Raw genomic sequence first — 11,222 nt, 5'->3', positions numbered from 1 at the left:
GCTTGTGTCCCAACTCCTGTACTCATTGCCCTGAGTAAAGGTCTGTGTCCCAACTCCAGTACCCTTTGCCCTGAGTGAAGAAGGACTGTGTCCCATCTCCAGTAACCAATGCACTGAGTGCAGAAACCCAGCATTACCCTATCTAGCTGCGATGCTGCCAATAAGGAATTATGCATGCACTCTGTTCCATTACCTTCCCTAATGCCATACCATTCATTATATAGGTCAGTTGTTCCTGGCAGGCAGGATGAGAAAGAGCGGTCTTAGCGTACTTGCTTTTACTGGCTAGGATACTAAGTACAGGAGTTGGGATGTTTTTTCTTCACCTGTACAAGACATCGGTAAGGTCATAATTGGAGCGACAATCTGTTGTAGGATCTCTGCAGGCTGAGCAGGATCCATGGGGGCGGGGGAGAGGAATTGTTCATATTTTGTGTCAAAACCCAGAATGAGAACTGAGAGTGAGGAGGGAAGATGTCTGGCATAAAGGGGGTGTGGTGGGGTGGGGTGGGGTGGGGTGGGGTGAGGTGGGAGACAGGAGTGGAACTGGAATTGGTTCACTCCAATCACGCTTATCGAGATAGAGTGAGAAGTTTGTTCTGCCCACTGTCTGTACAGATCAATTCATTGCACGGTGCATTGAGGTAGAACAAGGTAAAACAATAACAGAGCAGAATAAAGTGAAAGAAAAGGGAATGAAAGGTTTGTCCTGCACACTGTTTGTACAGGTCAATTCATTACTCAGGCATTGAGGGAGAACAAGGTGAAACAAGAACAGAATGCAAAATAAAGTGTTACAGTAGCAGAGACGCTGCAGAGCAGGAAAACTTTAAGATGCAAGATCATAATAAGGTAAACCGTGAGGTCAAGAGACCTTCATATCATATTAGGGAAACGTTAAAGAGTCATATAACAGCGGGGTAGGAGGTGTCCTTGACCCTGGTGATAATGCTTTCTCAGGAACAGGTTTAAACTGAGAGAGGCAAGATTTAAAATTGATCTGAGGGGCAATTTTTTTCACACAGGGGGCTATGAGTCAAAGAACAAGCTGCTGGGGCACTGATACAATTACAACATGTAAAAGGCACTTGGACAGTTGCATTGATTGCAAAGTTTTAGCAAAAGAGGAAGGAAGGAAAGAAAGAAGGAGTAGCTTTATTTATCACATTTTCATCGAAACGTACAGTGAAATTTGCCGTTTGCATATCAATGACCAACAGAGTCTGAGGATGTGCTGGGGGCAAGTGTCACCATGTGGCGGGAACATACAGACTCCTTACAGACAGCAGTGAGAAATGAACTCTGGTGAGTAATCACAGGCAGTGTAAAACAATTGCGCTAACTGCTCTGCTCACACTAGCAAAAGGAACTGTCTCAGGGAGGAAGCTTGACTGCACAGACGAGTTGGGCCAAAAGGCCTGCTCTTCACTGTCCAATCTATCACTCTATTACACTATGACCCGAGTAGGTCATTCAGTACCACATTCCAGCCTTGTCTCCATACAACTCTCTTCCTGAGATAACACCGCAAATGAAACACATTTCTGGTCAAATTATTTAAAGGTTTATGCATTAACACAGTAGCCTGGCAATTGGCGTAATCACTGTCCAGGATCTGCGACCACCAATCAGGTTTCATTTCCCACCACTTCCTATAAGCAGTTTCTATGTTCTCCCTGTGACCTCTAGCTGCTCCAGTCTCATCCCACATGTATGGTTAGTGAGCTGTGGGCATGTTATGTTGGTACTGGAAGTGTCGTATCACCTGGCTACCCCCAACACAATCCTCACTGATTTGATTCAATGCAAACTCTGCATATGTTTCGATGTACAAAAGAGCTGGTTTTCATCTTCTACAAATTGCTGGAGGGACTCTGATCGAGCAGCAGGATGGCAAATTTCCAGCATCCTGCGGAATCTCTTGTGCTTAATATTTACTCTTGAACTTAAATTAACAAACTTCAGATATTTGGCAAGTTGCATTTATTTTATTTGCTTTTTTAGTTTGTTTCCTTCTTTTACAGGCAGGTTGGTGCCGTTGGCCTCTCCCCGCCCCTCGTTGTAATTTGCTTCACCATCTAGTGCTGGACCCTGCGAATGGACTGCAGCTGGTTGGTGTGTGCCTGGGTACTGTACTCCGTGTAGTTCTTGTACTCTCCATTGTGGCTGTCCCTCTCAAAGATGTACTGGTAGCCTCTGTATCCTGGGTACTGGTATCCAACCCAACTGGGAAGACAACAACGCCATTCATGTAGTAAAACATAATTTTAAGGTGATTGGAGGAAAGTATACAGGGAGGAGATAGCAGAAGTGATTTGTTTTTTTTTACACAGAGAGTGACAGGTGTGTGGAACACCCTCCCTGAGGGGGTTGGTAGAGGCAGATACATTACAGACATTTAAGAGACTCTTAGATGGGCACACGATTGATAGAAAAATTGAGGCTTATGTGGGAGGGAAAGATTAGATTGATCTTGGAGTAGGTTTAAGGATCAGCACAACATTATGGGCTGAAGGGCCTGTATTGTGCTGTAATGGTCTATGTTCTATGTTCTTACTGTGTTATCAATGAGGAACAAAAACCTATACCTCATTGAACTACTTGTTTGAACAAAATTTGATGCCTTACGGAGGATGGAGAACACAAAATTGACCCTGTTAAAAGTGGGAACCCAGTTTCTTTATCTTCACACGTATACCCAGTGTTCATCACACCACAGATACCCTGACCAGCTTGTGGCACTGTCTGAAAGCAATGGGTCAAGGCTGAGTCAGTGAAGGTTATCAGATACCACAGCGCTGTCAATCACCGGTTACTTACGCTCCAGAGTGGACCTTGAGGGAAGCAACCTCTTTGTTGCACCAACCCATGGCCTGCAGGGATGGGTAGTCATCAGAAAGTTCAAACTTGCGGCCCTGGAAGTTCTCGTTTTCGTACAGGGAGATCTTACTGTCACTGTGGCTCTGAGGAGAGAAGGGGATGGAGAAAGATTGACTGCATTGCAAATGTGGTTTGACAATGTGACAGAGTCTATAAAGGATCACAATTCCTATGGTGTTCAGAAGGTCCAGAGGAGGTTTACCAGGATGCTGCCTGCACTGGAGAGCATGCCTTATGAGCATGTGTTGAGCGAGATAGGCCTTGGTATAGGTATACACCAATATCTACACCAATGCAATACCTTGGACAAGATAATAGGCATTGATCGGTTGGCTAGCCAGAGACTTTTTCCCAGGATAGAATGGCTAATACCAGAGGTATAATTTTAAAGTGACTGGAGGAATGTGTTGGGAGGATGTCAGAGGTAAACCCTTTACACAGAGAGTGGAAGGTGACACATTATGATCGGCTAAGAAACTTGTAGATCAGCACATGGGTGATTATGATCAGTTAAGAAAGTCATAGATTGGCACATGGACGATGGAGAAAATGGAGAGTCATGGAAAAGGGAAGGGGATAGATAGATCTTAGGAGATAAAATTTTGGCATAACATTATGGGCCAAATGGCCAGTACTATGCTGTGGTGTTCTATGATCTATGTTCTTATCTCACATCCTTTGCTGTGGAGTTTGTGCATTTTCCCAGTTGAATCCTGACCATAACCATCTCACACGTGATTCATTTCAATCTGTGTACCATCTAATGCAGGCAGAGGCACAGCATCAATAACCTCAACGGCCCCTACCACTGAACGTGGTACAACTGGTGTGAACCTCAACGGCCCCTACCACTGTACGAGGTACAACTGGTGTGAACCTCAACGGCCCCTACCACTGTACGAGGTACAACTGGTGTGAACCTCAACGGCCCCTACCACTGTACGAGGTACAACTGGTGTGAACCTTGACGGCCCCTACCACTGTACGAGGTACAACTGGTGTGAACCTTGACGGCCCCTACCACTGTACGAGGTACAACTGGTGTGAACCTCAACGGCCCCTACCACTGTACGAGGTACAACTGGTGTGAACCTCAACGGCCCCTACCACTGTACGAGGTACAACTGGTGTGAACCTCAACGGCCCCTACCACTGAACATGGTACAACTGGTGTGAACCTCGACGGCCCCTACCACTGTACGAGGTACAACTGGTGTGAACCTCGACGGCCCCTACCACTGTACGAGGTACAACTGGTGTGAACCTCAACGGCCCCTACCACTGTACGAGGTACAACTGGTGTGAACCTCAACGGCCCCTACCACTGTACGAGGTACAACTGGTGTGAACCTCAACGGCCCCTACCACTGTACGAGGTACAACTGGTGTGAACCTCAACGGCCCCTACCACTGAACATGGTACAACTGGTGTGAACCTCGACGGCCCCTACCACTGTACGAGGTACAACTGGTGTGAACCTCGACGGCCCCTACCACTGTACGAGGTACAACTGGTGTGAACCTCAACGGCCCCTACCACTGTACGAGGTACAACTGGTGTGAACCTCAACGGCCCCTACCACTGAACATGGTACAACTGGTGTGAACCTCGACGGCCCCTACCACTGTACGAGGTACAACTGGTGTGAACCTCAACGGCCCCTACCACTGTACGAGGTACAACTGGTGTGGGCTCCACAGATCCTGCTGTTTTCCTTTCGCACAGCAGATGTTTATCCTGATCAAATCCCGAATTGAAGAGGGAATGAAAGGAATTACAGTGTCTCTGATTAATGTCTCAATGCTGTTTGATGCACTTATCTGAGACACAGGAGAATGTACGTGTTGGGAACCGGAGCAACAAACCACCTGCTGGAGGAACTCAGCAGGTCAGGCAGCATCAGTGGGGGGAAAGGAACTGTCGACATTTCAGGGTGAAAACCTGCATCTGCACTCTACAGAGTCATAGAGTAATAGAAAAGTGCAGCACAGAAACATGCCCTTCAGCCCATCTAATCTGTGCAAACCATTTAAACTGCCTTCTCCCATCGACCTGCATCCAGACATAGTCCTCCATACCCCTACTATCCTCGTACCTATCCAAACTTCTCTTAAATGTTGAAATCAATCTCTCCTGCACCACTTGCACTGACAGCTCATTCCACACTCTCATCGCCCTCTGAGTGAAGAAGTTCCCCCTCAGTTTCCCCTTAAACATTTCACCTTTTGCCCTTAATCCATGATCTCTAGCTCTAGTCTCACCCAACCTGAGAGGAAATATTGCTGACCAAAGTCCAGCTGTGCAGAAACATGGCCATTGTGCTTTGTTCTGTGTATTTTCATAAATACTGTGTTTTATTCTGTGGCTTCATAAATCATAACACTCGCCAGTCTGTGAGTTATTTTACATCTTCTAATATTACATCTGTGAATTATTTTACATTATTTACATTATCAACATAATGCCTATAGGAAAGATGTCAACAAGATTACAAGTGGACAGAGAAGATTTACGAGGATGTTGCCGGGACTTGATTTACAAGAAAAGATTGATAGGTTAGGACTTCATTCTCAGCAGCGTAGAAGATCGTGGGGAGATTTGACAGAGGTATTCAAAATTATGAGGGATATAGATAGGCTAAATAAAAGCAGGCCTTTCTGCTGAGGTTGGGTGAGACGAGAACTAGAGGTCATGGGTTGAGGGTGAAAGGTGAATATTTAAGGGAAACCTGAGGGGTATCCTCTTCACTCGGAGGGTGGTGAGAGTGTGAAATGAGATGGCAGTGGAAAAACTGATACAGGTTTGATCGCAACATTCCAGAGAAATTTGTGTAAGTACATGGATGGGTGAGGTATGAAGGTGCAGGTCAATGGGATGAGGCAGGATAACAGTTCAGCATGGACTCGATGGGCTGAAGGGTCTGCTTCTGTGCTGTGGTGCTCTGTGACTCTATGACTCAATATCTCAGAAATGTATTTATATGAGTATGCTATGCTGCATCGAACATACATAAATGCATGTGAGATATATCAAGTGGACATTATCCTGCAACTGTACATTATCTTGTGCCTTACACATTCTAGTCCATGGTCAACTGTTGAGTGAAGCTGCTGATCCTGAGATATTACAGATATGGGCACCATTGAGAGTGTCCTGACGGGCTGCATGTCCGTCTGGTACAGGAATTGCAAAGCATCTGACTGTGCAAGTTCCTGCAAAGGACTGGGAGGACAGCTGCAAGGATTATTGGGATCACTCTTCCATCTATCAGAGATATTTTTCAGGACTGCTACATATGCAAGGCCCTTGGCATTGTCAATGATCCCTCCCATCCATCCCACAATCTCTTTGACCCCCTCCCATCAGGCAGAGGTACTGTAGCATTAGGGCAGGACTGTTAGGATGGGAAACAGCTTCTTCCTCCAGGCTATGAGATACTGCACTCCCTGCCACCAATAAGGTCTCATGATGTATGAAGTGCGCATAGTGTTATACTGTTTACTTTTTAACTTGTCATAAATTCACATTATTATTTGTGGATTATATGTACTGTGTGCACTTTGGAACATGTCCAGAGGAACATTGTTTCATTTGACAGTAACATGAATAGAGTTGAATTACAATAAACTTGAATTTGAACTTGAACTTCAAGTTCAAGTTCAAAGACTTTGTGGTTTGCTTTCTGTGCACTAGGGGGTGGGGAAAGGTTTTGATCACTACACTAAGTGAAGCCAGTGACTTTTCGTAACCTGGAATTCAATTGTTCAGAGGAACGGCCCACAACATCACCCCACTTTGGTTGTCACAGGCTTGGATCTACTGGACAACTTCAGAAGGTGACAGCAAAAAGAACAAATAATCAGAGAACTTACAGCACATTTAATGGGGCGAAATGAGAGAAGATGCTCAGTCCTGTAGCCGCTATTCCCGCTCCAAGCATCCCAGCGAGGGTAGTCTCCCTTCTCCAGAATGAACTGCTGTCCCTGGAATTCTGGGTGTTCATAACCTGCCCAGCTACACATCAAAGGGAGAGAGCAAGGTGGGGGGAGGGACAGAAACAGAGAGAGATAGGGAGAGACAAAGATGAAGACAAGAGAGGCCAAGAGAGACAACAGGCAGATAGAGACAGAGAGAAAAGAGAGAAAGAAAGACAGACAGAAAGAGAGAGAAGGAGAGAGATAAACACAGTGACAGAAAGAGAGGCAGACAGACAGATAGACAGAGAGAGAAAGAAAAAGAGGGAGGGAGAGAGAGAGAGTGAGAAAGCGAGAGGAGAGAGAGAGAGATGGAGGGAGGGGAAGAAGTGGAAGAAGATGTTCAATGGCTTAACAAGGCTTAACAACTTACAATGATTTAACACCAGAATATCTGAAACTTTAGAAGACAACCAATCTAATGTTTAAAATGGAGATATCAGGACAGGCAGACTGAAAGGGGGATCAAGAAACATTTTAGTGAAGGGAGAGGTTTAGGAGGGATATTCAGAGTTTAGATGATTGGATTTTGTTGGAGTGGTCACAGGTGGTGGAGGATTGAATCTCAGAAAGAGCAGGTTAGAATTAGAGAAGTACAAAGATCTGAGTTCAAAGATTGGTGTGGAAGACACAGGTTTGAGTTCATGGGACACCAGCATTGGGGAAGCAGGGATCTGTTCCTATGGGACGGCTTCACTTGAACCATACAGGGACAGGGTGAATCACATAACTAGGGCTCTGGACAGGGCTTTAAACGATATAGTAGGGGAATGGGTTCAACAAATTAGAAAGATATAGATAAAGTAAAAGGGAACGAGAGTACAGGAGGAGTTATTAGTGGGAGAGCATTTTGGAGGTAGTTGAAGCCCCCCTGGCCAACCCAGTTTGGCGGGGCCAGGGGCTGTCTCCCTAGATGACAGTGAACCAAGCGACCCTGAGGTTGGCCAGTGGAGTTTTGGCATATGTGGATGACCGTCTAGAGCTTGGATTCACCTGGGGGGACTATGAGTCGAGGTGAGTGGCTGAGCCCGGGCGACAGAAGCGAAGTGTCACATGTGGAGGAGTTTTTGGCCGGAGGAGTTTGGTGCAATGTTTGGGGAGACTGAGAAAGAGGAGCCTCTATTCTCAAGTCTAGGGAAATAAAAATTGAAGAATGAAAATTATAGGGAAGGTTTGGGGAGGGTATTTCCTCTGGATGAGGTATCCAGAACCAAACATCACAGTCTCAAAAATATGGTTTGTTGCCAAAAAAGATATTAGAAATTATTCAGTCATAGCTACGTGAGATGTCTCTGCAGAAGAGGAGTTTAGAGAGCCCATGTGAGAGGGCTGAGATTAAGGGTTGGATGACTGAATACTTACCTGATACCAGCAGAGTGATAAAATCAGGACACAAAAACCATCGGAGGAGCCTGAGGCATTAGAGGGCATTGGGACCGGAAGAGTTGCAGTTAGTTTATTACTGTCACATGTGCTGAGAAAAGCTTGTCTTGTATACTGTTCATACACCTCAAATCGTTACCCAGCACATTGAGGGAGAATAAGGTAAAACAAGAACAGAACGCAGAATAGGAAATGCTTCTTCAGCTCATAAAGAAAGACAGATCTCATTATCTGTTAATAATGATAAGAAACATTGCACATTCCAATATTGATTTGGTTCACAGTGATCTTGTTACATCCATAACAAGCTTATGATATCATAACAATAACAATGCAGAATAAAGTGTAACAGCTCTCGAGAAAGTGCAGTGCAGATAGACAATAAGGTGCAAGGTGGTGAGGTCAAGAGTCCATCTCATCGTACTATGGAGCCATTCAATAGTTATAGCAGTCGGGTAGGTGCTGCTCTTGAGCCACTGGTATCAGTTAGCTCACCTTGTGAATTGTGATGATTTTGCAGGGTTTTGTACGTACTGCCTGATGGAGGAGAGGAGAAGAGAGAATGTTCAGGGTGGGTGGAGTCTTCAGAGAGTGGAACAGGCAAAGCCATAGAGAGTGGAAATAGGGTGAGAACTTTAAAGTTGAGCAGTGAGTAGACAAAGCAAATGTGTGCAAGATGATGTTTGGACAGGAGTTGGTAATGGTTGATCTACAGCACCATGAGTGAACTGAAGTTTAGGGACAAGGCAAGATGGTAGACTCAACAGGAACAGTTGATGCTACAGGTAATAAAAACACCAGCAAAAATCAAACTCTGGCATTTCCTCACATTCTTTCCCCAGTTGAAGTTGGAAAAGGCAGCGTGGCACAAACAAGGCATCAAAGTTGGGTACTTACGGTCCACATTCTACCTTAATGGATCGGATCTTGTTGAATCCCCGCTCCATGATGTTGGGACATTCCAGCATGAACTCACAATGTTTTCCCTGGAAGTTTTGCTCTTCCCAGACAGTGATCTTCCACTGTCCCATGGAATCCATTGGCTGGGTTGTCATCCTGAATTTGGTTGTATCAACTATAACAATAACAAGAAAGATCAATTGACATTCAAATCAAAAGCCAAGGGGAGATCGCCAGTGTTTGGATTCAGCTTGCTGGCTGTCTAGCTCATCTTGCTTTCATCTGCATAACCCCCAATCTCTCTACCTTCCCCCTTGCTCTCTTTGTGTGAAATCAAGTCCTAGTTGGTCTGCCTGGCTCCCATCCTGTGACTCACAAAGCTAAGAAGCTTGAAGAAAACAGATGCTTAAGAGCACATCCCTCTGATTTTTCCTCTTCTGAAAACAGTTCTGCTCTATCTAGATGACATGAGAGAAAGATAGCACAGTAACATCTCAGTTAGCATAATGCTTTATGGCACCAGCAAAAGTGGATTATTTCCCACTGCTGTCTCTAAAGAGTTTGTTCTTTCTCGCCAAAACCACACGGGTTTCCTCTGGGTTCTTCAGTTATTTCCCACTTTCCAAAGATGTGCAGGTTTGGGTTTGCAAGTTGTGGACATGACATGCTGTGTTGGCACCAGAAGTGTAGCAAAACTTGCCGGCTGCCCCGGCATATTTTCTGACTGTGTCGGTCATCGACTAAATGACACATTATGTTTCAATAGGAAGAGGTACAGTCGACATTTTGGGCCAAGACCCTCCGTCAGGACTAACTGAAAGAAGAGATAGCAAGAGATTTGAAAGTGGGAGGGGGAGAGGAATATCCGAAATGATAGGAGAAGACAGGAGGGGGAAGGATGGAGATAGGAGCTGGAAAGTTGATTGGCAAAAGGGATATGAGAGGATCATGGGATGGGAGGCATAGAGAGAAAGAAAGCGGGAGGGGGGAAGCCCAGAGGATGGACAAGGAGTATAGTGAGAGGGACAGAGGGAGAAAAAGGAGAGAGAAAAAAATATATATATTATAATAATAATAATAAATAAATAAATATCGGATGGGATACGAAGGGGAGGTGGGGCATTAATGGATGTTAGAGAAGTCAATGTTCATGCCATCAGGTTGGAGGCTACCCAGACGGAATATAAGGTGTTGTTCCTCCAACCTGAGTGTGGCTTCATCTTGACAGCAGAGGAGGCTGTGGATAGACATATCAGAATGGGAGTGGGACGTGGAATTAAAATGTGTGGCCACAGCGAAACGGTCTCCCAGCCTGCGTCGGGTCTCGTCAATATATAGAAGTCCGCATCGGGAGCATCGGACGGAGTATATCACCCTAGCCGACTCACAGGTGAAGTGTCCCCTCAACTGGAGCCCTGAATGGTGGTGAGGGAGGAAGTGTAGGGGTACGTGTAGCACTTGTTCCGCTTTTGCCAATCACCTGTCCAGCTTTTGGCTCCATCCCTCCCCCTCCTGTCTTCTCCCATCATTTTGGATCTCCCCCTCCCCCTCCAACTTTCAAATCCCTTACTCACTCTTCCTTCAGTTAGTCCTGACGAAGGGTCTCGGCCTGAAACGTCAACTGTACCTCTTCCTAGGGATGCTGCCTGGCCTGCTGCGTTCACCAGCAACTTTGATGTGTGTTGCTTGAAATTCCAGCACCTGCAGATTTCCTCGTGTTTGCATTATGTTTCAATGTTTTGATATACGCACAACAAATAAAGCTAACCTTTTTCATCTGTACTTTCTCTCCTCTGTGGAAGAATCACACTTTTTTGGATTGTCCCTGAGCCTATAAAATGAATCTGTCACCACCAGAACTACTGGCGTAAATAAGGAATGAAGCAACATCATTCAAACTTCCGCTTCACCGGGGCTTTACAGATTTTCAACAGAACTTCCTCATACTTGCACCCCCCCCCCCCGCCCCCACCCATGCTGCTCTGAGATCCAAAATCCTATATTCTTGGTAAACCATTTACTCAATCTGTATATATCAAGGTCTCCTATTTTCCACACTTTACAGTGTAGGCTGTAGACTGGAG

The 11,222-nt window shown here is 45.5% G+C and overlaps 1 protein-coding gene across 1 annotated transcript; it reads right to left on the bottom strand.

The window, feature by feature from the left end:
* Positions 1–1,989: 1,989 nt before the first annotated feature.
* On the bottom strand, positions 1,990–10,995 carry LOC140199859 (beta-crystallin A2-like). The gene is made up of 5 exons (XM_072262365.1): positions 10,907–10,995; positions 9,136–9,313; positions 6,754–6,895; positions 2,821–2,963; positions 1,990–2,226 (listed from the first exon to the last, which is right to left on the bottom strand). Exons 2-5 carry the CDS (start codon positions 9,291–9,293, stop codon positions 2,079–2,081), a joined length of 591 nt encoding a protein of 196 aa, XP_072118466.1. The 5' UTR covers positions 9,294–9,313; positions 10,907–10,995; the 3' UTR covers positions 1,990–2,078.
* Between the last annotated feature and the right edge of the window lie 227 nt (positions 10,996–11,222).

The sequence above is a fragment of the Mobula birostris genome, chromosome 6, assembly GCF_030028105.1.
Source record: "Mobula birostris isolate sMobBir1 chromosome 6, sMobBir1.hap1, whole genome shotgun sequence".
Lineage (NCBI taxonomy): Eukaryota > Metazoa > Chordata > Chondrichthyes > Myliobatiformes > Myliobatidae > Mobula > Mobula birostris.
The sequence above is the reverse complement of the archived record's forward strand: the minus strand, read 5'-3'. Positions and strand labels throughout refer to the sequence as shown.

Excerpts from the sequence above, each read along its gene's own strand:
- LOC140199859 (XM_072262365.1), bottom strand. The coding sequence starts at position 9,293 with ATGACAACCCAGCCAATGGATTCCATGGGACAGTGGAAGATCACTGTC. Across the intron at positions 2,964-6,753 it reads TTCGCCCCATTAAATGTGCT|AGCCACAGTGACAGTAAGAT; the intron begins GTAAGTTCTCTG and ends TTCTCTCCTCAG. Across the intron at positions 2,227-2,820 it reads CTCAAGGTCCACTCTGGAGC|TTGGGTTGGATACCAGTACC; the intron begins GTAAGTAACCGG and ends TTGTCTTCCCAG.